At 38.7% G+C, this 26,516-nt stretch overlaps 1 protein-coding gene across 6 annotated transcripts in view; it reads left to right on the forward strand.

The window, feature by feature from the left end:
* Positions 1-26,516, forward strand: part of LOC105465599 (L3MBTL histone methyl-lysine binding protein 3) — a 124,530-nt gene that overhangs the window by 88,711 nt on the left and 9,303 nt on the right. For all 6 annotated transcript variants that reach the window (XM_011714104.3, XM_011714106.3, XM_024787861.2 and 3 more), the window contains one exon: positions 13,605-13,684. In XM_011714104.3, the coding sequence (XP_011712406.1) occupies positions 13,605-13,684 (80 nt within the window). The remainder of the gene's footprint in view (positions 1-13,604; positions 13,685-26,516) is intronic.

Raw genomic sequence — 26,516 nt, forward strand, 5'->3', positions numbered from 1 at the left:
CTTTAAGAGGTAAAGAAATACCCTTCCACTCATGTCCCAGTGGATTGCCTTCTTTTCAGGAAAATCCTGAGCATGCCACGTTACTAGTAATCTTCTGTTTTGAATTGTGTGTGTGCATGTGTCTTCCATCATTTCAAAGTGTCTCATTTGGTTATTGTGAAAATGATCAGAGGTGTCCATGTCTACCTAACCTTTGAGAAGATACTGGCAGAGCAGCAGTGACCTTCCTCTGGCCTGAGATCAGCCAGGAGTGAGAAGCAGTGGTAGGACTCAGTTTGTCCTAGTGTCATGACTTTATACCTCTCCCTAGATACCCTGGAGTCTTTTTCTTAAGGGTTCAGAGGTGAGTGCTCTGTAGAGGTGTTCATAGGCTTGCACTGCATCTTCTTGACTCACTTTCTGTACCAGCTTTGGCCAAAACTACAGTTTTAATATGTAGGAAATGTAAAAGAGCTACAACTTAGACTTTCCGAGTATTTATTTAGAGTTTTATATTTTTTTCTTTCTTCTTCCCACATAACCAAGATGCAGTAAGTCAGTTCCACCTTGGATAAATCAGCAGTATACAAAGAGGTTGCCAACCTTTTTTCTGTTTAGTACTGTCTTAGTTATAGTTTAAGGTACATAAACCAGTGAGAGACCCTAAAACTTTGGAGGTAGTAGGTTGATGCAACTAAACTCTCTTAGGGGTTTTTTTCCTCCCATGCAACTAACACTTGGCTTTTTGCCATTGTTCTGCATGCAAGGCCATCTAAGCTCTTAATGTAGCTCTGAAGATTAGTTCTGTCTCTGATGCAGACCCAAGGAAGAAATGAGTAAGTAGTTGAAACCCAGCACAGCAAGAGCACACCATGGTGTTTTCTGTTCCTCCAGAAAAGAGCAGCAGAATGTGGTGATTAGGAACATGGGGCACTGCTTGAATTTAAATCTCGGCTTCCCTATTTGCTAGGTTTATGATCTTTGATGAATTACTCAATAGCTTTTTGCTTTGAATCTCATAATTTATGAGGATTACACAAGATGAAAAGTGCAAATATAAAGCTCTTAGAATAATGATTAATAAATCATAAGCCTTCAATAAATGTTATTTTTTTGTCTGTTTGTTTGTTTTTTGAGATGGGGTCTCGCTCTGTCACCCAGGCTGGAGTGCAGTGGCGGGATCTCGGCTCACTGCAAGCTCCGCCTCCCAGGTTCAAGGGATTCACCTGGCTCCGCCTCCCTAGCAGCTGGGATTACAGGCGCGTGCCACCACACCCGGCTAATTTTTTGTATTTTCAGTGGAGATGGAGTTTCACCATGTTAACCAGGATAGTCTCAATCTCCTGACCTCGTGATCTGCTGCCTCAGCCTCCCAAAGTGCTGGGATTACAGGCGTGAGCCACCGTGCCAGGCCAAATGTTAGTTTTTATTGGTGTTGTTGAAAGAGGAATAGATTACTTTGTTTCATTATATGTCTTTATTCCTTAGGAGCGAATCAATTACTGGACCATTTGTTTACTATTTTTTTTTTTTTTTTTTTTTTGGTGGGGGGAAGATTTTATTTGTTACTTATTTATTTATTTTTATTTTACTTTAAGTTGTAGGATACATGTGCAGAATGTGCAGGTTAGTTACACAGGTGTACATGTGCCATGGTAGTTTGCTGCATCCATCAACCCATCTCGTAAGTTTTAAGCCCCACATGCATTAACTGTGCTAATGCTCCCCTTTTTAATAATCACCATTCTAACTGGCATGAGATGGTATCTCATTGTGGTTTTGATTTGCATTTATCTAATGACCAGTGATGATGAGCTTTTTTTTCACATGTTTGTTGGCCACAAAATGTCTTCTTTTGAGAAGTGTCTCTTCATATCCTTCACCCACTTTTTGATGGGGTTGTTTAATTTTTCTTGTACATTTGTTTAAGTTCCTTATAGATTATGGATCTTAGACTTTTGTCAGATGGGTGGCTTGCAAAAATTTTCTCCCATCCTGTAGGTTGCCTTCTCACTCTGATGATAGTTTCGCTGTGTAGAAGCTCTTTAGTTTGATTTGATCCCATTTGTCAGTGTTGGCTTTTGTTGCAGTTGCTTTTCGGGTTTTAGTCATGAAGTCTTTGTCCATGCCTATGTCCTGAATGGTACTGCCTATGTTTTCTTCTAGCGTTTTGGGTTTTACATGTAAGTCTTTAATCCATCTTAGTTTAATTTTTGTATAAGGTGTAAGGAAGGGGTCCAGTTTCTGTTTTCTGCATATGGCTAGCCAGTTTTCCCAGCACCATTTATTAAATAGGGAATCCTTTCCCGCTTGCTTGTTTTTGTCAGGTTTGTCGAAGATTAGATAGTTGTACATGTGTGGTATTATTTCTGAGGTCTCTGTTCTCTTCCATTGGTTTATATATCTGTTTTGGCACCAGTAGCATGATGTTTGGTTACTGTAGCCTTGTAACATTAATATAGTTTGAAGTCAGGTAGTGTGATGCCTCCAGCTTGGTTCATTTTGCTTAGGACTGTCTTGGCTATATGGACTCTTCTTTGGTTCCATATGAAGTTTAAAGTAGTTTATTTCTAATTCTGTGAAGAAAGTCACTGGTGGCCTGATGGGAATAGCATTGAATCTATAAATTACTTTGGGCAGTATGGCCATTTCAAGATACTGATTTTTCCTATCCATGAGCATAGAATGTTTTCCATTTGTGTCCTCTCTTATTTCCTTGAGCAGTGGTTTGTAGTTCACCTTGAAGAGGTCATTCACGTCCCTTGTAAGTTGGATTCCTGAGTATTTTATTCTCTTTGTAGCAATTGTGAATGGGCATTCACTCATAATTTGGCTCTCTGTTTGTCTATTATTGGTGTATAGGAATACCTGTGATTTTTGCACATTGATTTTGTATCCTGAGACTGCTGAAGTTGCTTATCAGCTTAAGGAGATTTTGGACTGAGACGATGGGGTTTTCTAAGTATACGATCATGTCGTCTACAAACAGAGACAATTTGACTTCCTCTCTTCCTATTTGAATACCCTTTATTTCTTTATCTTGCCTGATTGCCCTGGCCAGAACTTCCAATACCATGTTGAATAGGAGTGGTGAGAGAGGGCATCCTTGTCTTGTGCCAGTTTTCAAAGGGAATGCTTCCAGCTTTTGCCCATTTAGTATGATATTGGCTTTGTCATAAATAACTCTTATTATTTTTAGATATGTTCCATCAATACCTAGTTTTCTTTGCTATTCTTTTTTTTTTTTTTTTTGAGACGGAGGCTTGCTCTTTTGCCCAGGCTAGAGCTGGAGTGCAGTGGTGCTATCTCGGCTCACTGCAAGCTCCGCCTCCCGGATTCATGCCATTCTCCTGCCTCAGCCTCCCGAGTAGCTGGGACTACAGGCACCCGCCACTGCGCCCAGCTAATTTTTTTGTGTGTGTTTTTAGTAGAGATAGGGTTTCACCGTGTTAGCCAGGATGGTCTCAATCTCCTGATCTCGTGATCCTCCCTCATCGGCCTCCCAAACTGCTGGGATTACAGATGTGAGCCACTGCACCTGGCCTCTTTGCTGTTCTTAAGTTAAACTTTGAATAGATTGCTCAAGCAGGATGATTCCCATAATACCACATTACTCACCTGGATGTAATTTCCCACTTAGATTTTAACAAATTCTCTTTGCATTTTTCTTAAGAATTTACTAAAATTTGGTTGCCAGACATTTTTTTTTTTTTAATGCACTTTGCCACACAAGAGACAATTTGCATCCCTGAAAGCAAACTCTGAGACAAGGATTTAATTGCAAGTGGTTTACTTGGGAGGTCAAGAAAATATCAGTAGGCAAGTGAGGAAGTGATGCAGGGAAGGGCAGGCAGCCAGAAAAAGCTTTGTTGTCACGCCGATTACCACCACAGACAGCAGGAACACAGACCTGCTGGGAAAACTCTGGGATTTCTTGTAAATACACATCTCAGAGTTAGCCCACCATAGGGATGAGGGAGCTGAACTATTGAAACACCAATTCCCTTGAACCACAGAGTGAGACTGTACATGTTAATTCCCCGGCACATCCTCCCTGCCAAGCAGCCAGAGCCCAGGGAAGTCCTGCAGGAAATCAGTGCAGGCAAGACAGGTGGATCAGGCTAGTGTGTGCTGAAGTGAAGCGGGGGGCTGTGGCACCAACCCATTACCTATTCCAGATGCCAGGCAGTCCCCAGAATGAGTGATGTGCTAGCATTGCTTTTGATTCAGAGCTTATATAATAGGACTAGCATAAATTAACTGTGTGAGGAATGAATGTCCTTTTCCTATCATAACATTATTTTAAAGGTCACCTGCTCAGAATAGAGCCATGGGCAGCTAATGTTCCATCATACTCATTCCCAAATTTGGCTTCGTACCAGATCCCCTGGGACTTCCTTAAAACTCAGATTTGAGGTCCTATCTCAGCCCACCACATTCTTCCAGGCTAGAGCTTTGGAGTCCGGACTCAAATATTTATGTGAGCATCTATCCCCCTGCTCAAAACGTTCAGTGACTTCCCGTTACTCTTGGAATTAAGACCCTAATTCTCAGCATGGCCTACAAAGCCTTGTGTCATCTGGCCCCTGCCTAACTCTCCTGCTTTGTCTCTGCAAGCTCTTTTTTCAACCTATGCTTCAGCCACCCTGTGCTGAGATACCCCTTTTCCCTCTGTCTAGATCCTCTCTGTGCCATCTTCTAGCTAATCTCTCATTTTGGGGCATCAGATTCACTCTCCTTTCCTCAGGAAAGCTTTATCTGTTCATCCAGATTTTGGACCAAGTCCTTCATTACATGCTTTCTCATCACACGACCCAATGCCATTGACGTTCTTGGGTAAACACCTCTGTGTACTTTGCTTGATGATATGCTCCATAAAGGCAGGGGCCATGTCTTTTCTTCTTCTCCAAGTTGCCCTAACCTGAGCACACTCCCTTGTGTGCCGTAGTGACCTCGAACTATCCATCCGTCTTCCGTGGACAGCTATCAGTTACGTAGCCTAAGAGGCAATAGCTGTATAACCTTTCTGTTCAGTTAAAACTCCTACACTTTGAACTGTGAGATCACCACACCAGATATGTAAGGAGTGATTATTAAATGATGAGATAAATTCCCCCCAAACACACCTGCACTCTCTCATTAATTAGGGTGGGATGTCCCAAACTGTTGTTGTTTAGTTTCCTGGCCGACACAGAAAATGATATCACAGAAATGACAATGTTTGTGTCAAACACCAAAGAAATGGATGAGGCTGCCTCCCAGTCACCAGAGAGGGGTGCAGAGGGCTGCGGGGATCAATATCTCAGAACACTTGTACCTTAGGATTCAGGACATCCTCATCAGGAAGCTCTGCCCGATATTAAGATGGTCCCACCCTGAGTCCACCTGTAGGTATGCTGAATGCTTGGATCTCTTTTCCTACAGAGACTTGTCAAATGGATGTGAGTGAAGGGAAGTCCCAGTGGCTCTAGATAGAAATGTGAGTGCGTGGTACTTATAGATAGAAATGTGAGTATACAATCCTATCCCAGCGATCCATTTATTCATCGGAAGTACGAGGAGTGTCTTTCGTGCCAGTGCTTGCTGTGAAAAGACGCTTTCTTCGCTCTGGACAGTGAAAGCTCATCTCTGCCCTCACGCTGCTCCTAGAGGCAAAATGTTGAGGCATGGGCTCTACCAGTGAGTGGAGTAGCTTTTTCCTAGGGACTGATTACTTAAATCTCTGCATGTCTACAGCTGAGCAAAACAATATGTGTGTTTCTCTATATATCTTAAGAAAACTGGGAGTCTCACACTTTGATTTGCACCAGAATCATTTGAGATGCTTGTTAAAAATGTGGCTTTTGAGGCACTGCTCCCAGAGGTACTGATTCAGGAAATGGAATTCTTGTGTTCATAAAAATGAAGGCACAGGAATCTTCTTTTTTTTTTTTTTTTTTTTTTTTTTTTGAGACGGAGTCTCGCTCTGTCGCCCAAGCTAGAGTGCAGTGGCTGGATCTCAGCTCACTGCAAGCTCCGCTGCCCGAGTTTACGCCATTCTCCTGCCTCAGCCTCCCGAGTAGCTGGGACTACAGGCGCCTGCCACCTCGCCCGGCTAGTTTTTTGTATTTTTTAGTAGAGACGGGGGTTTCACCGTGTTAGCCAGGATGGTCTTGATCTCCTGACCTCGTGATCCGCCCGTCTCGGCCTCCCAAAGTGCTGGGATTACAGGCTTGAGCCACCGCGCCCGGCCCAGGAATCTTCATTTTTAACAAGCTCTCCCAGGTGACCGATGCAAGTAGTCTATAAACCAGGCTTTGGGAATCTCTACTGAATGAAGATACCCTTTTCAGGGGTAATACTTCACAGTGTGTTATCAGTTGGGAAACATCGGGCATCCATCCCACATAGCCGTGTTCTCATGAAATCTGTTCTACGGCTGTTTGTAATTGTGTTCTAAATTAGGTACTATCTCTATTAAAAATCACGTAATGTTTTAAGCTCCCATGTTGTTTAAGCCTGCTAAACATCAACTACAGAAACCAATAAAGCATCTTTAAAATGCCTGCCAAATGCTTAGATTATCTTGCAAGGCAAATGCCCACTGCTTATTAACTGATCCAATGGCAGAAATCAGTCTGTTCAGTTCATTATAGGCCATTAAAATGGCTTCTCGAGTTGTAAGACCAGTGTTTCCACTACGAGAACTACATAGAGCGTTGCCGGAATTGCAGCCATCAATCTGGTTTGTATTTTTAACACGAATCCAATTTTGCTAGTCACACCGAAAGCCAAGTCTGTACCCAGTTAAACAGATAGGAAAGCAAGCTAAGATAAAGTATGAAGCTATGAGCGTATATAAATCTATTTACTTTGCAAAACTATCACATCAAGTAGAATAAAATCAATTTAGAGCCAGCCATTCTAAAAGATTACCAAAGTTAATTAGTAAACTTTGGGAAGTTGGTTTTTTGCCCCCTGAGGTATTCTGGGCTGAGAGCTTGATGTTGAATATTGCTGGAAGTAATTTCAATGACTAGGCATGCTCTGGCTATTGTAAAACCTCTTCTTCCTTTTTGTTGATGGGTTCCAGGTATGAATTAGGAGCTCTGGAAGTGTTTTCCTATTCCAGCTCTTCAGAGCCTGACTTAAATCTGTGTAGTTGTTTATGTACCCCAAAGAGTAGCTCAGTGTTTAGTTAAATCACTCACAGTTCTGATGCCAGCCACTGTGACACCAAGGCAACCATTCAAAATGCAAGGATAGGATGAGTGTGTTATTGTTATATGCCTGTGAAGTTGTTGGAACAATATTGTAACAGGATCTTATTTTCTCTCCTTGAATATCACCAATTTCTGACTCAGGAGACCCTTTTCTGTAGAGTAGAAAGGCAGTGACATCTGTTCTCTTTTCCACAACAACAACAATAAAGTAATAGAGTCTCACTCTTAAGAGACATCATCTTTATTTCCCAAACCTCACCTTACTGGTTAAGGCTTTTCATTTAAGAAGAGGATTAATTGCTGACTGAATCTTTCCGGAGGATTTTTCCTTGTTATCTTGGTAATACCCACCTTATGTATTCATTATATTCCTTTTATTGTATTCTTTCACTGGCGTATGGTCCTTATGCTAAATTATAATTAAATAGGCCTGTTAACCAAAATGTTTTTATTCATTAGATACACAGTAAACCATGTTTACCTCTCCTGGGTGGTGTTTATGAAAACATAATTCAGTAAAACCATTGCTGTTGTCAAAAGGAATTGAATTTTAAAAGCTGTTTATTTGAATGTTGCTCATAGTTGCCCCACTGGTTTTATTTGCCATCTTTTTCCGAATCCCTTCGAAGGTGGTGACCTCCTTGACCTGAAGCTCAAGTACAGTCGCTCTTCATTTGTACGAGGCATTTTGGAGGCAGTTCAAGTATTCTTTTAAAGTTTCTGTAGAGTGTAACCCCTGAGATTCTCATTCCCTGATCTTTTTACCTGCAAGTGAGTCACAGCTCAGAAACTTTAAAAAAAAAAAAAAAATGCTGGGAGCATGCAAAGAGACATTCTTTTGATGGCCAAAACAGAAAAACTACATTTTCTTACAGCTCTCTGGTAGTCAGCATCCCTGCTTGTTACTGGGGAAGTACAAGTCTCTTTCGGTTCTGCAAAGGCCCCATGAGACTAGAATAAGCTATTTTGAAAAGAGAAGGGTGAGGTTATTTTAAACCAAACCAAACTAAGGAGTGAGCTTTTACACTTGAGCTACGGCAAGATAGCCATGTCTGTGACGCTGGGCCAACAATAACTGTCAATCCGAGCTTCCTAACCCGGTTGGCAAATATTTCAATCTACGTTGCAATCTGCATCTGCCTCCTTTCATGGTGGATTTAAAGAAGTGACTGAAATCAATAAATCCCTAAGTTGGGGCAAAATAATTTGTTTTTCAGTATTTTTTAACAGACTGGGACTAATTGAAACATAATTGGTTAGAAATTGTTTTCATATGAAAAATAAACAGACTTGAAGAAATACAGCTGCACATATTCAACTGCCATCCTATGCATTTACCATTCTAATGTCTGTTTTACTAAAATTCATCACAAAGCATAATTACAGTAAGACAGTAAGACCTCTAAAAGGTGACACATAATTACAGAGAAAAAGAAATTGCTGAGTCATAAAGAATACATTTTTCCATTCAAGTGGATTCCACTATCTTAATTAAAAGCCAAAAGTATTGTTAAGATTTCACTATGATTGTATTTCAGTTCAATACAACTGAAATGTATTGAATTGAATTGAATTGAATTGAATTGAATTGCAACTAAAGAAATGTTGCAGTAAATGGCTTCTTGAAAATTTTGAAATTCCAAGAGAAATTGCTATTTTGCAGGTGCTTTTACCTATGTCGGTGCCTATCATTTAATCTTCATAATACCTTATGTGGTGTAGTTGTCATCATCACACCCTCATTCTACAAACTTGGAACCTCTTGGTTAGAGGCCACATAGCTAGTCCATAGCAGACCTGAGTTATAACCCAGGCAGTCTGACTGTAGTCTGTGCTTGGAACCATTACTCTAAAAGCTGTTTTAATAGTTGAAGAAATAAGGTTAAAGAAAACAGGTATCAGTAGATAATTTTATCCTAAAATATAAGTAATTTATAATCTAGGAATAGCTGCTGTGCATCATGCTCCTACTTAAGTGCCTGGCTCTGTCCTAAGCGCTTTCTATACATTTTTTCGTTCTTAACATGCCCCTCTGAGGTAAAGGATTTGTTATCCTTGTTTTACCAATGATGTAACTGAGAATTAGAGAAATTAAGTAACTTGCTGATGGTCACGTAAACCTAGTGAGTAGCAGAACTGAAATTTAAACCAGATCTCTTCACTTCCTAAGACCACATGTGTAACCACTATTGCTGGGCTGCTTCCTCCATGTTAAGATTCAGGCACCCATCTGCAATGTGTGTAATCTCAATGCTTTGAGAGGGTGAGGCAGGAGGATTACTTGAAGCCAGAAATTCAGACCAGCCCTGAGCAACATAGTGAGACCCTGTCTCTATAAAAACTTAAAAATTAGCTAGGCATGGTAGCGCATGACTGTAGTTTCCACTACTTGGGAGGCTGAGGCTGGAGAAGCACTTGAGCATGAGTTTGAGGTTACAGTGAGCTAATGATGGCACCACTGCAGTCCAGCCTGGACAACGGAGTGAGATCCTGTCTCTTTAAAAAAAAAAAAAAATCGCACACTTGTGCCTAAACAGCTTGTACCCTCCTTTGAAAGGAAATTGTTGATAGTGAAAAATGTTGATCAAGGAAAGCAGGTCAGGAAATGTTTAGGTTGACAATAATTGTGATATTAAAATATAGCCTGAAAATATTTCTGGTTGTCATTTAAAAAAAATCTGTCAAGAAGCGTATCTTTTACTATGTTCCAGAGGGTGTTGTAACGTTATCCCAGAGTTTTGGCATTCTGATATAATCATATTTTATCTGTAATTGGAAGACTATGTAGCTAAAATAACATTTTGCTTAGGAAGTTGAAATTCTAGAACAAGGATTTCATTTTTGTGTAGAGGAAGATTCATCACAGTACATATTCAGCCAGAATTTGCGTAATGAAATTCTTAACCTTATAGTAGAGAGAAATAATGGTTGTCCAATTGAATAAACAATTTTTTTGTTGTTGTTGTTTTTCTTTCTGAGACAGAGTCTCGCTTTGTCACCGAGGCTGGAGTGCAGTGGTGCAATCATGGCTCACTGCAGCTTTGACCTCCAGGGCTAAAGTGATCCACCTGCCTCAGCTTCCCAAGTAGCTGGAACTATAGGTGCATGCCACCCTGCCTGACATTTTTTTTTTTTTTTGGTAGAGACACAGTCTCACTGTGTTTCCCAGGCTCGTCTTGAATTCCTGGACTCAAGCAACCCTCCCGCTTCAGTCTCCCAAAGTGCTGGTATTAGAAGCATGAGCCACCGTGCCTGGCCTCAATTTTTATTTTAAATAAAATGTAAAACAAATGAGAATACGGAGTCAGGCTCTTCATTCCTGACCTCGTCAATGAAAGAAAATTTGGAGAATAAGTTTATGGCACAAAAAGCTTGTTTCCTTTAACTTCATACTTTATGTCATACTTTATTTTGGAAAAGCACAAGTGTAAAAATAAAAAACAACTGAATCCAATTGCGGATTTTGGTGTCAAAAAGAACGGGTGCTATACTCGCCCTGTGAATTTGGTCTTAATGTCTCTACATTTCTGTGGCTATAATAATAAACCTTCCTTCAATACGTGCTATGAAATATGGGGCATGTAAAAAGCTCAGTCAGTCTTTGGCTCATACTGTGTTCTTAAGAAGTGAACTTTTCTTATTAATATTAACTGTTTCCACATGTCTGGATGTGCTCGATTAAGATTCTGCTCGCTCCAGTGGTTCTATTCACCCATCTGTTTCATAATGCCTGTTCTAATAGACTGCGCAGATTGACCCTGTCTTCCACCTTTCCACTCTCTAGCTAAAGGAAACAGCACATAGAACCACAGGAGCGTAGGTGCTTTTAATTTGAAGGAATTGACAGAATCAATACATTAATCTGAAATAAAACATTCAGTAAACATTTTTTTGTGGAGTTCTTCCCGTTCGGTAAAAATACATATCTGTGTTTATATATTCCCAGGTTTGTATGGCTCCAGTTTAATGAAGTGTCATGAGTTAAAACTGGGGCAGTGAAAACTGAACATGCCTCTATAATGAAGCAACATAAATTATGTAAGAGTACATAGCTTCCACTCTGCTTCTCTTTTGGGATAGGTTATGTCAGATCCAGGCATGAGGAAGTTTTTTGGGTCAAAGATTTTACTTCCTTATTCTATCTCTGTTCCCTCTTGGAAAGTGATCTTTTTCTTGGAGTTCAGGAAATAAGTAATTGTCATTGTATTCAGGCATAAGAAAAGGGAACTTGGCCAGGCGCGGTAGCTCAAGCCTGTAATCCCAACACTTTGGGAGGCTGAGACGGGCGGATCACAAGGTCAGGAGATCGAGACCATCCTGGCTAACCCGGTGAAACCCCGTCTCTACCAAAAAATACAAAAAACTAGCCGGGTGAGGTGGCGGGCGCCTGTAGTCCCAGCTACTCGGGAGGCTGAGGCAGGAGAATGGCGTAAACCCGGGAGGCGGAGCTTGCAGTGAGCTTAGATCTGGCCACTCCAGCCTGGGCAACAGAGCGAGACTCCGTCTCAAAAAAAAAAAAAAGAAAACAAGGGAACTTTTCTCATAGCTCAAGTCTTCTATCTTTATTTTAACAAAGCTTACTTTAAAGGAATGGTATGCTTTAGTAAAACCACAAAAGGGTAACTGCAGATTATCATGGATAATTGTGATCCTGAAAACTGAAATATACAGAAAATTTTGACTTTTTAGCTTTTGGACTCATGACGTTTCTCTATTAAAAAAAAATCAACTACTCATCAGAGCTTCTAGAAAAACCACAATAATTGGACATTTATTTTATTTGGGAAATGCCAATTTTAAGTTATATCGCTGTAGAGTATGGTTTTTAATAATAATTAATATAGCCATCTACAAACTATTTGTTGACCACAGTACTTTCTGGGATAGAATTTGTGCACTATTATTTCCGATTTAATATAAAACAAATTTGGAAGTTCATAGAAGTTAATTTTAGCATGGTAAGCTAATTTTAACATGTTGTAATTACCGAGCATAACTGCAGCATTATTTTTACAGAGAAAACACAATTTTTATCAATACTTCAACTAATGTTCTTTCTCCAGTTATCAGTGATACTCTTACATTTGTTTTTACTATAGCTTCGTCCCTCTCCTTTCTATGGCATAAGAGACCCTGTTGCCATTTAATTGGTTTCTCTTGGAAAAAAAATAATGATTCTCCCCCATTGTCAAAAGAGCAAGTATACTTCAGCAGTTGTAGCAAGTTGTTTTTAGCATGAACTAAGCCAGGGAGCTCAGATTCAAATGAAATTTCACATTTGCTCCTGGAAATGATCTTTCTTAAAAATAATATCTCCTCACAGGATGATTAACAATAAACAATAAATAATTTAAAAATAGCAATAAAAATAGAAAATGTATTTATTGCATGCTTACTGTGTTAGTATCATGGTGTTATTATATTTTCAAATGGAGACTCAATTAGTGCCTTTGTAATTAAAACTATAGAACTCCTTTTATATTTGTTGGGATATTTTGTTTCAAATGTATTTGCTGTTATTAAAACTGAACAGAACTATGCTCTGGATCTTTAAGAAACTCTCATGTATTTGTAATGGTAACAGCATGTATGAAACAATAGCACATCATAAACACAGAATACTTTAAAGCACTGAAGTGTGTAGGCCAGATAGCATATTCTGGATAGAAGAAATTGCAAAATGGGGTTTATTGTGAATCCTGAGAATGGAATACATTAGGGTGAAGAATTTTTAATCCCTGAAATTTAAGAAAAGTAGTTCCTTTTTAAAAAAAAAAAAAAAAAAAAAAAAAACCATTTTTGCCCCTGACATAAGGAGTAAAGCTCTGAATTAAGATTGTAATGGGTCTATTCCATTTTTCAGCATCTCTGGCATGTTTAGTTTAGCATTAGGTTATTCCCGGTCAGAAAGAGGTGAAATCACTTCAGCTGGTGAACTTGACCTGATTAAACCAGGAAAAGCTTCCTAGAATTGGGATTGATTCCCCCTAGCCAATCTTAGCCTCCATCCGAATCCTGGTGCTGAGTAGTGTATAGTGACTTAGTTAAATGGTGTGGACTTTCAAAACATCTTCGTTCTTTAAATAGAAGTCTTACCAAACTGTGTAAGTAAAATTCCACATGAATACATGTTCCAAATTGTAGTTGAAATATTCAATAGCTACATTTTCCAGAATAGTTCATTTTATTATCCTTAGCTTTAAAATCTTCTTCCTGAATAGGAAATGAAAATTGATAACGAAGAAAATGGACATTTATAGGTATTATTAATTAATTGCCTTGTAGTAGAACTGTATATCCTTTCTAACACTTTAGTAGCATCCTTTAGTTTAAAATTAAGAAAAGCAGTTGTTGAGATGCAGTTCTGAACCATTTTTAAAAAATGTTTCTCTTGTAAAATATTGAATTGCCTGTTTTTCTCAGAGACCAGCATGCTGATGATGTCAAAGAAGACTTTGAAGAGAGAACAGAAAGTGAAATGAGAACATCACATGAAGCCAGAGGTAGCCATAATAATTCTCATATTACTGATGTGTATTACTGCTAATATGAAACAATCATAGCCTTAACTGGAATACAACAGTCTCTTTTATGTTAAAAATGAATTTTATTGTTTATTTTTACTGTTTTAGGTTCAGGGATACATGTGAAGGTTTGTTACGTAGGTAAACTCATGTCATGAGGGTTTGTTATCCAGGTTATTTCATCACCCACGAATTAAGCCCAATACCCAATAGTTACCTTTTCTGATCCTCTGCCTCCTCCTGGCCTCCGCCAGCAAGTAGACTCCAGTGTCTGTCTTTTCCTTGTGTTCATAGGTTCTCATCATTTAGCTCCCATGTACAAGTGAGAACGTGTGGTATTTGTTTTTCTGTTCCTGCATTAGTTTGCTGAAAGTAATAGCCTGCAGCTCCATCCATGTTCCCGCAGAAGACATGATCTCATTCTTTTTTATGGCTGCAAAAGATGAACTTTAAGTTTGGTTACCTTATTCTTTTTTGCAGGCAATAAAAGTTTATTGTTCAGTATCAATATAGTATGTAATTTTTTATATAGATTCATTTATGGTCTGTATTAACAGTCTCACATATTGGTACAGTATTGTACATAAAGTTTGGTAAGACATTCTCTTTGGACCTTGTCACACATTTTCTTTAGTATTGTTGATGTCATTTGCTTCCTATGTTTAAAACTCAATTCAGAATGTGTTTTGAAATCCAGATATTGTCTTAATCTAATATCACAAAATGAAAAAAAATTACTTGAACAATGTTTTAAGTTATATTGGAGGAAATAATTTGTCCTACATCTTTGTTAAAAATATATCGCTTCGGGAAGCCAAGGTAGGCGGATCACCTGAGGTCAGGAGTTCGAGACCAGCCTCGCCAACATGATGAAACCCTGTCTCTACTAAAAATACAAAAATTAGCTAGGTGTGGTGGTGCATGCCTGTAGTCCCAGCTACTCGGGAGGCTGAGGCAGGAGAATCACTTGAACCTCGGAGGCAGAGGTTGCAGTGAACCGAGATCACGCCATTGCACTCTAGACTGAGCTACAGAGCGAGACTCTGTCTCAAAAAAAAAAAAAAAAATGCAGTGGTTTAATGGTTTAATTAAGCCATGAAGTTGTAATAACTGTTAGTCATAGTATAGATTGTATTTATTTATAAATCAAATATAACAGTAATTATTTATTTTTGTAAGAAAATGACTGATTGTGATTTTGATTGTCCCTGTGAACTTTGCTTTTCATGTAAAAAGTCTGGTTTAGATTATTATAAGATTTGAGAATGGCACCTGATGACTTCTTGCAGTGACCTATTTCATAGGTGATGCTTTGATTTCCATATCTGATTTTCATAAAGCAATCATTTATGATTAATTTAAAAGTTATAGTCAGTGCTGTCTTCAGCACCCTTTATGGTGTTTATGTAGCACAGTGTACAAACCCTATAAATGGCCAGAGTTGGAATCTCTGCTCTGCCACGTGCTGCCTTGTGATCTTAGACATGTCATCACACACCTGTGAGTGTTTCTGTTTCTTTATCTATCCAGGAGGATGATGATAGTATACCTCCCTCATCAGATCATAATGAGAATGAAGTACAGTCACATTTGTAGCTTGCTTAGAACAGTGCTGTGCAAGTATTCGATTATTTAAAATGTTTCTGATTATGGAAAAGGTAGAAAAATATTTAATTTATGAAGGTTTTGTTATCAGGGCTATTTTGAATTCTTAGACGAAAGCTTCGGCCTTTCTTTGTGAATGGTGGTTTATAAGAGGAGGTAAGAGCGTGGCCTTCATTCAGGTCTCAGCTCTGCCACTTCCTAGCTGTGTGGCTAGCTCTGGGCAAAGTACTTAACCTGTTTGTGCCTCAGTTTCGTCTTGTGTAAAATGGATATAGTAATAGCATCTATATCATTGGATTATTGTGAGGATTAAGTGCATCAGTGGCTGGAGTATTCACTTTTATTAATAGTAGTAGTATTGTGGAATAAGTGTCTATTGTATGGAATTACCTGATCATTAAAAGTTCAGATTGATTGATAATAAAATCTTCTAGGCTTTAAGCTTGTTCAGGGAGTAATAATTTGATAACATTTTTAGTTTCTCAGTGATCTTTTTAACTCAGTGTTTATTTAACATTTTATATGCTGGGCCAATTTTCATAATTTCTTTCTGAAAATTGTTTGCGTAATGGAGAATTTCCAGTTTATTAACATGTACTATGCATGGTATTCTCTTATTTTTCTTGGTAGTTTTATGTCTTTCTAATTTTTTTCTTTCTATTTTTCTTGATTTGAATTGCCTAAGTTTTTGTTTTATTATTCCTTTCAAGGAACCATTGCTAGGATTCATATATAATTCTTAATTTTGTAATTTTTCAAGTCATTTATTTTTGTTGTTTTTTACCTGTAAAACCTGTAGTTCAATGTGCATGTTTTTGCTTATTGTCCTACTTTTTGTTTGTGAAAGAGAGCTTTATAAAGTAAGTTTTTTGAGAATTATTGCACATATTTTTATAGGTGAGATTGGTCTATAATGTTCTCCTTTACTTTCTCATCCGGCTTTAGCCTCCTAAAATCAATATAATTTTTCTTCTTTTTCACATTTCTGAAACATTTTGAATAAGACTGTATCATAAAATGTATCTATAGTGAAATCATGTTACAATTCTAGGCTTCCTTTTAACATCTTTCTTAGCTTTAGATTTTTTTATCTTTTTGAAATCGTTTTTCAAGAACCATTTTGTATGAAAGAGATTTGGATAGCACTTTGTCCAGTACTGGATAGCACCGTCCAGTAGTTTACTGGTTGTCTTCACCTAAAATCAGGGAGCTTTGTCCGAAACCAGGCCTTATAACATCTGAAGACGTTTCTCAGTAACACTGGGGACCTCTCAGAGCCTAGTCAGTGTGTTTCCTCCTGCCTCTCAGTTCTTAATAGAGCCCTGGCTGAGTGCCTTATATTGGATTTCCTTTAAACAGATGCTGAGAGTGCTTTGTACAAGAGGTTTGTTGGTGAGTATTCTTGGGAGCAACACCAGTGAGAGAGTGAAAGAAGCAGGTTTGGGCAGACCGAGAAGCTGAGCTGTGATGTAGTTACAGCAGAGGCCTTAGCCCATCTCACAAGTTGTGCAGGTGGCCGTTCGGAGTTTTCCCAAATTCAGGCAAGGGAACCAGACTTTCGTATCTCTGAATTGACCAATCCTCGGATGTTTGCTGGGAGGGGCACATATCCTTGGGCAAGGAAGCTCCCTTTGACTTTGGGCAGTTCCAGAGAGGGAGGCAGCTCTGCACATCTGCGTTCCACAGGGAGGAGAATGAAGCCCTGTTTCTGAAGGGCGCGAAGAATGGCCCACCACAGATTCACTATATTCAGCCAGATGTTTGGTCTGTTCTTCTTTGAGGGAAAATCAAACAGAACAAAAGAAACAAACCAAAATATCCTTTTAACTATGTGAGCTTAGGCCAGCTAAATTCAGTCCACTCTCTTGGATTTGAAAATGAACCTGGCTCTTCAATTGAGCCTTCTTTTGTGATGTTTGCCTGAGAAGTCATGAGCCTTTTTGATTCTTTGATTCAGTCTTCTTTAGATCCAGAAAGCTTCCTTAAGTTAGAGTTAAGAGTTTTGATTATTATTAATACTTCTACTTCATTTGTCTCTTTCTGGAAGGTAATACCTATTCTTCTTGGGCTAGACCCAAGGAATGATATTAAAAATACTTAACAGCTCATTTGGTAACCAGCATAGCACAGGACAGTTAAACGGTCATCTTAGTACTGGAGCGGGGTCCTGGAGGCTCTGTGCTATAACAGAAGTTACGCTTAGATGCTGGATCTTGGAGAAGTCCCACAAGGGACTGACTACATGGTGGGAAGTAACTATTACCAACCAATATGAAAGTATTTTACTATTTTACCAACTTCGGCATTTTGTGATGTTGTCGACATGTTTTTCAAGTTGAAATAACTCACTCAGTCTCTCGTTCTGTCAAGTGTGCTATTTACTGCCTTTAACATGAATTTTAACAGCAATGTCTCTTATTTTCCTGTGATTTCCTACGTTGGCTTGTTCTCTTTTCGTAGCCTATTTTTGTTTTTTAGAGTTATTTCCCCTTGTGCATTGCTAACATCATGAAACTCTTCTGTCTATAACTCAGTGCTCTTCTTCTGATGTTTTCTAGAACTTTTTATGAGAGGTCCCATGGTAATTGTTTTCTGTTTGATCATTTTTGCATCCCGAGAAGTTTTCCCAAGGTCTTTTGTGAAGAACAGTAAACGCTTAATGTTCCTGTTTGAGTCCTGGCACAATTCCTCTTTCAAACCCGAGGCTGAAGGTCGGGTAGATGTGCTCCCTTCCGGAGCCCTCTTGTGAACCTACAGGTGCCTACCAGTGTTCATTCTCATTTCCACTCCTCCAGTGGCAGAAGCAGCCCTTTCAAACCTAGCCTGGCTGGGGTGGCATGGGAGTGGGAGAGAACGCCCCTTGCAGTGTGGGTAGCATTTATTGTAGAGGAGACTTGAGAAACCACGCTAAGTTGCTTTACAGTGTCAAGAGGGTTTAAGACTCAGTAGGCCCATGAGGCCTATTTTGAGTCTAGGAGCAAGTTGATTTAAAAGACGCACACATGCACACACACACACACACACACACACTCACACACACACACACACACACACACACACACACACACCCCTCTTAAAAAAGGATATTTCCCTCCCCCATCCATTTCTTCTGTTAATTCTGTTTAGTTCAGTAGAGTATGTGTAATTATGAGCTTTGGGGGGTGATTCCTGCTATGCTACTGAATTTGATCTTTGGGGACTTTAACTCAGTACTTCCCTCCCTCCTTCCCTCCCTTTCTCCCTCCTTACCTCTTCCCCTCCCTCCCTCCTTACCTCTTCCCCTCCCTCCCTCCTTACCTCCCTTCTCTCCTTTCCTCTTTCCCTCCCTCTCTCCCTCTCTTTTTTTTGCTTCTGTCTTCTCTACCTGAATAAGTAGCTCATTCCTACCATTATGGAAGGCCCATTAGTAAAGAATTGAATGATTTGACCTTCAAATTTAAATTGTTGTATTCCTGGGAAAGGTATGGTTTTGTTTTCTCTTCTGCAACCACTCACTCTCCTGGGTGGCTCATGTGTGGAGAGAACTGAATTGTATTTTATAACATGCCAGATTCTCATGTAAAAAGTCAGGCTTGCTTTTTGCTTCCTTAGCCATTGGTTTATTTTGATTATTAACCTTGAAGTGATCCACAGTTATCGTTCATGCCTGAGTTAAGTGTCTTGGAAGTTAATTTTATCTATATTCCTTCGTGCCGTGAATTCACTTATTTTACCCAAACACTTTTATTGTTCATCCTTTTATATTTGGTCACCAGTTAGTAAAAATATTAAGAGATATATCCCATTTCTTCTGGTTTTATTTTTTCCTTTCATATTGAAAGCATATTTTATAGATTCATGAAATGTTAGCCTAAGAGAGTTATTGACTCATTTTCATTTTTACTATTTTATACCCAATATACTCCCAGTTATATGCCTTTCTTTCAACAGAGGAATAACATCTCCCATTTACCAACTGCTTACTATATGCCAGATGCTGGGGTAAGCATTTTAGAAATATCATGTCATCCTTACTACAATACTGTTAATTTGATTTAGCCAGGAATATATAGAGCTGGTCAGTGGCAGAGTGGGGCTTTGAATCCAGGTTTATCATACTCAAAAACTGACCCTCTTGACCACAACCCTATATTTGGTATTAGGAGGCAGGCGATTGAGGATCACTTCCTGGTGCTGCTGCCGCCTCACAGTGTGGCTTTGAGCACGTCAGGGCTGGACCTCCGTTTCCTCATCTTCGTGATAGCTCCCTCAAAGCATTGTTTTGAAACTAGACTGAGACAAGGCATTTGAAGATTCTGGTTTCACTTTTGCCACTGGCCTAGAGGAACAGAAATGAGTCAGAACAAGTGGTGAGCAGTAGCTCCTGCTGCGGCTTGTCGACTTAGCATCGTTCAGGCTTGGAGAAGTAGGGAGCAGATTGGGATCCAAGTTTGCAAGCGGCAAGGAGCATAATGTGTACCTCCTTTTGTCTGGCACTTGGCCTCCTGGGTCAGCCTACCACATGATGGTTCTGTTGGGCCCTAATGGGAACAGTCTAGTAGAAGCAGGTTCTTACCCTCCGTGGTAGTGGAGATGTTTCTTTCCACCAAAAGACCTCATATTTGGTTTAGATAGTGTTGCCTATATTGAAGATTTATTGTCTTGTTTCTCCTGAAACACCAGAGGATGTTTATTTCAGGATCATCTTTATCTGAAAAGTCTTCTTACAAAGGTATTTTCTCTGCATCACTTTCTTCTACCCTAAGCCAGATCAGGAATTTTAATACCTGTACTCAATCAGAAATGAGAGACACGTGAGCAGATTTGATTTGCAAATTTATACTTTGGATAACAACATTATTATTTATTAAACTTCATTTCAAAAAAGTGTAGGGACCAGAGGGTAAGCTTCCCTTCTGCCTTCTCTGAAGGTTCACTGAGATGACTGACTATAGATTAATAGGAGAAAGAGAATATATTAACGTGCATAAACGTGGGAGTCCTGCAAATATGAGACTCAGGGCCAATGGTTGAAGCTTATGACCGCTTTTCATAGAGGAAAGGGGAGTGGGGGTGGGATTGGAATAGGCAACTGTGTAGTAAATAATTTTCAGGAGAAATGAATGAGCCCAAAGAACTATGGCCTGGGACAAAGTGTCTCTGAATTCTGTGGGAGATTGCAGGAAGGCAAGGAGCAGAACTTCACTGTGAACAAATGTTGTCTTATTATGTAGATAATGTCTCTTGGGTAATGTCTTGGAGCTGCTCTGAGAAGAACAGATGAAAAGTCTCTCTGGGCATGGTGATGACTTTTAGTGGTTAAGTCTTTCTTGGCTATTTGATGAGACTTCTAAGCTGGCAATTGCATTTCTTTTGGAAAGAAGTTTTCTTAGTCAGATAAAGAGTTTCTCTCTGCACATGGGAAAGAAGGGATCAGAGAGACCAGGGCATGGGGGAAGGTCAGAGGGAGACCTTGCTTCTGAGGCTTACTTCTGAGGCCTTTCAGTTTCCTTTAATTCAGAGCATTTAGCATGCCAAAGTGCCACATTTTGGGTCATTGTCCTCTGTAGCCTAACAAAAGTCTGCAAGTACATGCTGTATTTATATAGCTGTCGAGTTTCTGATACAGCACAGTGCTGAATAAATAATTGCTGAATGAACAACTTTCATACAGTAAACAATAGAAGCAGGTCTTTATCACTAAGAATCAACATTAAAAAAATCCCTTGTTTTCTGTGTTTTTAGAGGGATGAAATAATGAAGTCAAAGATCCACAAACTTATTTTTCTTACTATTACTCCCATCTGTCATTTTCTTCTGATATTAATGAGACCCAGCAATTGATGTTGTTTTAATGATATATTTCCACAAATGCGTTAAATTGCTTTCCAAGTCACCAAAGTGAGACTTCCATTTTTTTTGTCATTTTTTAGTAACATTAAGTAGTTTATTTGATACCAGCTGTTGGTTTATATAACTTTTATTATCCAAATAATACATGTTTATTATAGAACAATTAGCAAATACAGGGAAGCAAAATGGAGGAAATCAAAATTACATGTAATTTTATACCATTTTCTGAAGGTGGGGACCTACTATTTTAGACTATTTCTATCTGAAGTGTTGTATAAATTACTTTGTAACCTGCAGTTTGCGTAAGTATTTATACTTCTTGCAACATAATATTAAATATTCTATGGATGGATGTAGCATCACTTAACAAACCAATCCCCTACTGTTGGGTCATCTAGGCTAGTTATTTTGTATCTCTGTTATAAATGTTTTTGCAATAAACTTTAGTAGTGATTAGAATCGTAGGGGCTGTGTGTGTGTAATATAAACACATAAAAGTGACTTATGTAAGGTAAAAGAGGCTTATTTCTCTTCCACATAAAGGAAGTACAGAGCTTGGTCCAGGATTGAAATGGTACTTAACAGTATCAGGAAATCAGGTTCCATTTATCTTGCTGCTCTGCCTTGCAGAGTACCTATTCCCAACACCATATCACGGGTTAGAAGTGGTTGCTGGAAGGCTAGCCATTAAAGTACTATTCTACCCAGCAGGAAGGAGGGACATGTTGGGGGAGTGGTGGTGGGTGTGCTCTTAGCCTTTAAGAGCACTTCCAAGTCCAATTAGCAGAACTCATAGGATATTGTAGATTCCACTTCTGCTTATGTCCATTAGTCATGTGGTCACTTTTAGCTGAAAAGGAAGCTGGGAAATGTAGTCTTCGTCAGAGTACAGTTACATACGTGGCAGAGACCTTCCACTGTAACTGGCTTGGAGATGATTGTTGGCGTTCATGCTTCATTATTTTCTTAAGATGAACTTCTAAACTTGGAATTGTGGAGTCAGTGGATGATAACTCAGAAGGAATCTTTTCCAGGTGAGAGAAAAAACTTTTGCCCAAAGCTGCTTCCTTGGAGTGTTTTGTGGTTTCTTTAGCATACCAGTGCATGATGAAGATAAGAATGGGAAACATTCTTTTATCTCACTGGAAGGTAGCATCCATCCAGTCTATCCAGAGAGCATCAGCTGACCCTGATGGAGGTGCACAGGTGCAGGGTCGGTAGAGGCACCTCTTACTGGGACTTTGCCAGTGAATATTTGAAATTTGAGTATAAAAGAGATTCTAACAGTACGTTCCTTATACCATGCAATATCTCATGGCTTGTAGGGCCAGGGATATTGGTGGTACCGTGTTCCAAGACTGGAAGCCACTTTTCAGCTGGTCCTGTCTGACTTGTAGGTAGACTTGGATCTTCAAATTTGGCACATAAAAATCTTTTTATCTTTTTTTTCAACAAAACATTGGTATTTATGCCTCTTATGAATGACTAGAGGGTCTTTAGTGTCTGTGTCTTTCTCATACATATGTATAGGCCTCACTGAGAAAATTTTTTTGAAGAAATGTGATTATTTGATTAAACATTAGACTGAGTAGATTAATTTGTTCATAAACATAAGGAATGTTATTATTTTTCTCTGCAGTATACTGTGTCCATTTTAATGTACTGTCACTTTTCTCTTAATTCTTATCTTTCCACTGTTGAGGATGACAGCTTTGGTTCTACAAATAAAATGTATCAGATTGTTGAATCAAGAATCAGGAAGGATGACCATTCCTTCCATACGGTAATTTTAGTTATTCCCAGTCAGCCTAAAATATTTGTACTCATTGTGGAGGCACACAACCTGAAACCAAGTGGGGCGAGTGAGAAAAGAGTTTGATCACATACCTTTGGTCAATTTTCATCACAGGAAACTTCAGAAATATAGAAAACTTCTTAAAAAGTTTTCTTTTCCATGCATGTCAATGATTTGAGAGGAGGGTGGCAAGAAATAGGGTCCTAGGCAAAGGACGGTGGCTGAAATGTCTTTAGAACACTAGGCTATGTTTCCTGAGTCTCATTGTGCACATTTAAACCTACCCTTCCTCACTCTTGGCACTGAACCAGCTGCTGGAGCCAGAATGTATTTGCATTTATTTTAGCCTGTATCATAACATGTTAAAATGAAAACCTGGAGTCACTTTTCTGGCAGTTCAAGGAATGCAGTACAGATTTGCTCAAATGAAGCTGCTTTCTTTATTCCTTTTGGATTAAAATCATAGGAGGTGGCATGTTCTGTGGCTGATAACATCAGTTAGTTATCAGAAGACTCAGTGAAAGGAAGGAAAGTCTTAATGCGAAGGATGCAGAGTTGGTACTAAGATTGGAAAAGCATGTATGTCTAGGCCTATTTATAGTATCAGATTTAAAGACATGCAGAGGCAACCACAAACATAAGGGCTTTGGTGTTTTTAGTGATTTTCTTAGAATGGGTTAGTTATTTTTCTGAGGAACAATGTTCGGAACATTAGAAATGAATTGTAAATAATACAGCGTTTAGCAGAAAATAAAATGAAAATAGAGTAGATCTGCAGTGATAGAATGAACACTGCTGAGTGTTGATAGAACATAAACAGTAATAGGACAAAGACTATAGTTTTGGAAAAGACTAATTATATGGCACCCACTCAGGATACAAATTATAAAGTCAGCCCTATTGTTTTACTGTAGTGTAGAATTGGAAGTCTTACCATTTCATATAAAAATGTCTTATGAAATATGTACAAATATTGTATTTCAAATAATAGCTAAGCTCTTTAGAATACCCGAGATTAAAAAGATGTTTTAAGTTACTTCGTATTTTGCTACACAAAAGTTGCTTAAACTCTGGGCAATTCCAAAAGGAAAAGAGAATAAAAACAAACTGTTTCTGGTTTATATATTTGGTTCATAATAGATATTCAATAAAATAGGATGAGGACCTACACCTTTGAGCTTGGCTGGATGAAATGTGGAAAGAGGGATAATGATGGCTTTTTAAAACGTGTTTGAAGATTTGAACTGTTTCATGTGGAGCAGACACTAGAATTTCTCTGTATGAGCTCAATGAGGTAGAACCAGCACCAGTGGGTGTCAGCTCTAATAAAACAGATTTTTGACTCAGCATAGTGACTTTCTAGCATTCAGAGCAATTCAAATTTCAGATTAGGCTAGTTTAAGAATAAATGTATCAGAAAACTGTAACAGAACAGTAAGAAATAAATTTTTAAAAAATTTACCACTTATAACAGCCTCAGGAAACATCTGATACATAGGAATAAGTTTAACAAAAGATGTGCAAGATCTCTACCTGAAAATGACAAAATGTTAATGAGAGACATTAAAGAAGAGCCAAAGAAATCGAGGGATTTTGCTTCTTTGTGGATTGGAAGACTCAATATTGTAAAGAAGTCATTTCTTAACCAAATTTATCTATTGGAAATTTGTCTAGTAGAAATATGTTTGATAGAAAGCCTAATCTAAATCTTAGCGGGTTTTTTTTGTTGTTTTTTTTTTAAAGCGAATTGTAAAATTGATAATGCAAATGCAGTAGCCATGGCAATCTTGAAAAGACCTACATCACAGACATCAGTATACTTACAAAGTGATAGTAATTAAAGCTATGGATTGGGATAAAGAGACCAGTGGGACAAAATATGGAATCTGAAAGACACTGATACGTATGTTAAAACTAGCACTGCAGCACAGTGGGGAAAGGAAGGGATAGTCTTTTCAGTAAATCATGGTTGGAGAATTAAAAATCTATATGGAAAAAATCTATGAATATTGATTCTTGCCTAATATATACACAAGACATAAATATCAGATGGATTGTAGATCTAAACATGAAAGGTAGAGCATAAAGTGTTTAGAGGAAAGCAGAGAAAACTCTTTTTATGGTCTTGGGGTAAGCACAGGTTTCTTTAATAGACATATAAGATATTTGCCATAAGAGAAAAAATTAATAAATTAGACATTATTACATTTACTTCTGTTATTCAAAAAACCCTATTAAGAAAGTAAAAAGGAAGGCACAGAGTGGGAGGAGATATTTGTAATACATATTTCCAACAAAGGACTTCTACCCAGAATATATATAGACAACGTGTATAAATCATTAAGAAAAAAGGGAGACAGCTCAATAGAAAGATAGACATAAAACATGAATAAGCCCTTTACAAAATAGCCTCTCTATGTGGACAATAAACATAGGGAAAGATTGTCAATATCATTAGTCATCGAATGCAGTTGTAACCATAATGTGATACCACTATACACCCACTATAATGGTTAAAAAGAAAAAGATAGACAATACCAAGCACTGGTGTGGAAGTGAAGCCATTGGAACTGTCATATGCTGTTGGTAGGTATTGTGCAGTTGTTTTGGAAAGCTGGCAGGATTTCCCAAAGCTTAGTGTACACAAATGCTCTGACCTCAAAGTTTCACTCTTTGGTATATGTGCAATGGAAATACATACATATGTTCAAGAAATTGTTACCGGAAAAGGGTCCTGATCCAGACCTGAGGAGAGGATTCTTGGGTCTCATTCAAGAAAGAATTTGGGGCACATTCAGAGAGTGAAGTGAGAATGCAAGTTTATTAGGCAAGGAAAGGAATAAAGAATGGCTACTCCAAATGGTTGCCCATTTTTGTGGTTATTTCTTGATGGTATGCTAAACAAGGGGTGGATTCATGCCTCCCCTTTTTAGACCATATAGGGTAACTTCCTGATGTTGACATGGCATTTGTAAACTGTCCTGGTGCTGGTGGGAGTGTAGCAGTGAGGATGACCAGAGGTTACTTGGTTTTGGTGAGTTTTGTCTGGCTTCTTCAACCTGTTTTATCAGCAAGGTCCTTATGACCTGTATCTTGTCCCCATCTCCTGTCTCATCCTGTGACTTAGAATGTCTTAACCATCTGGGAATGCAGTTGTCTCAGACCCGGTAGGTCTCACCCTCATTTTACCCAGCTCCTGCTCAAGATGGAGTTGCTCTGGTTCAAATGCCTCTGACAAAGTAATCTGTACAAGAATGTTTGTAATAGCACTGTTTGTAATAGCCCCAAATTAAAAACAACTCAGATGCTCATTGTTCATGATCTCCAAATGAATTACAGAGTATTCACAACCACGAAAAACCATACAACAAAGAGAAGGTAACTTCTACTATTCACAACAATGCAAATGAATCTCAGAAACATGCTGTTTAGAGAAAGAAGCCAGATACCCAAGTTCCCATTTTAAATACAATTCCAAAGAGGGTACATGAATCTATGGTGTTAGTAGTCAAGGAAGTGGTCACCTTTGCTTGACAGGTGAGATGTGATTGGAAGTGTGTGCTGGCCACGTTTTGTTTT

This window comes from Macaca nemestrina, chromosome 5, assembly GCF_043159975.1.
Source record: "Macaca nemestrina isolate mMacNem1 chromosome 5, mMacNem.hap1, whole genome shotgun sequence".
Taxonomy (NCBI): Eukaryota; Metazoa; Chordata; class Mammalia; order Primates; family Cercopithecidae; genus Macaca; species Macaca nemestrina.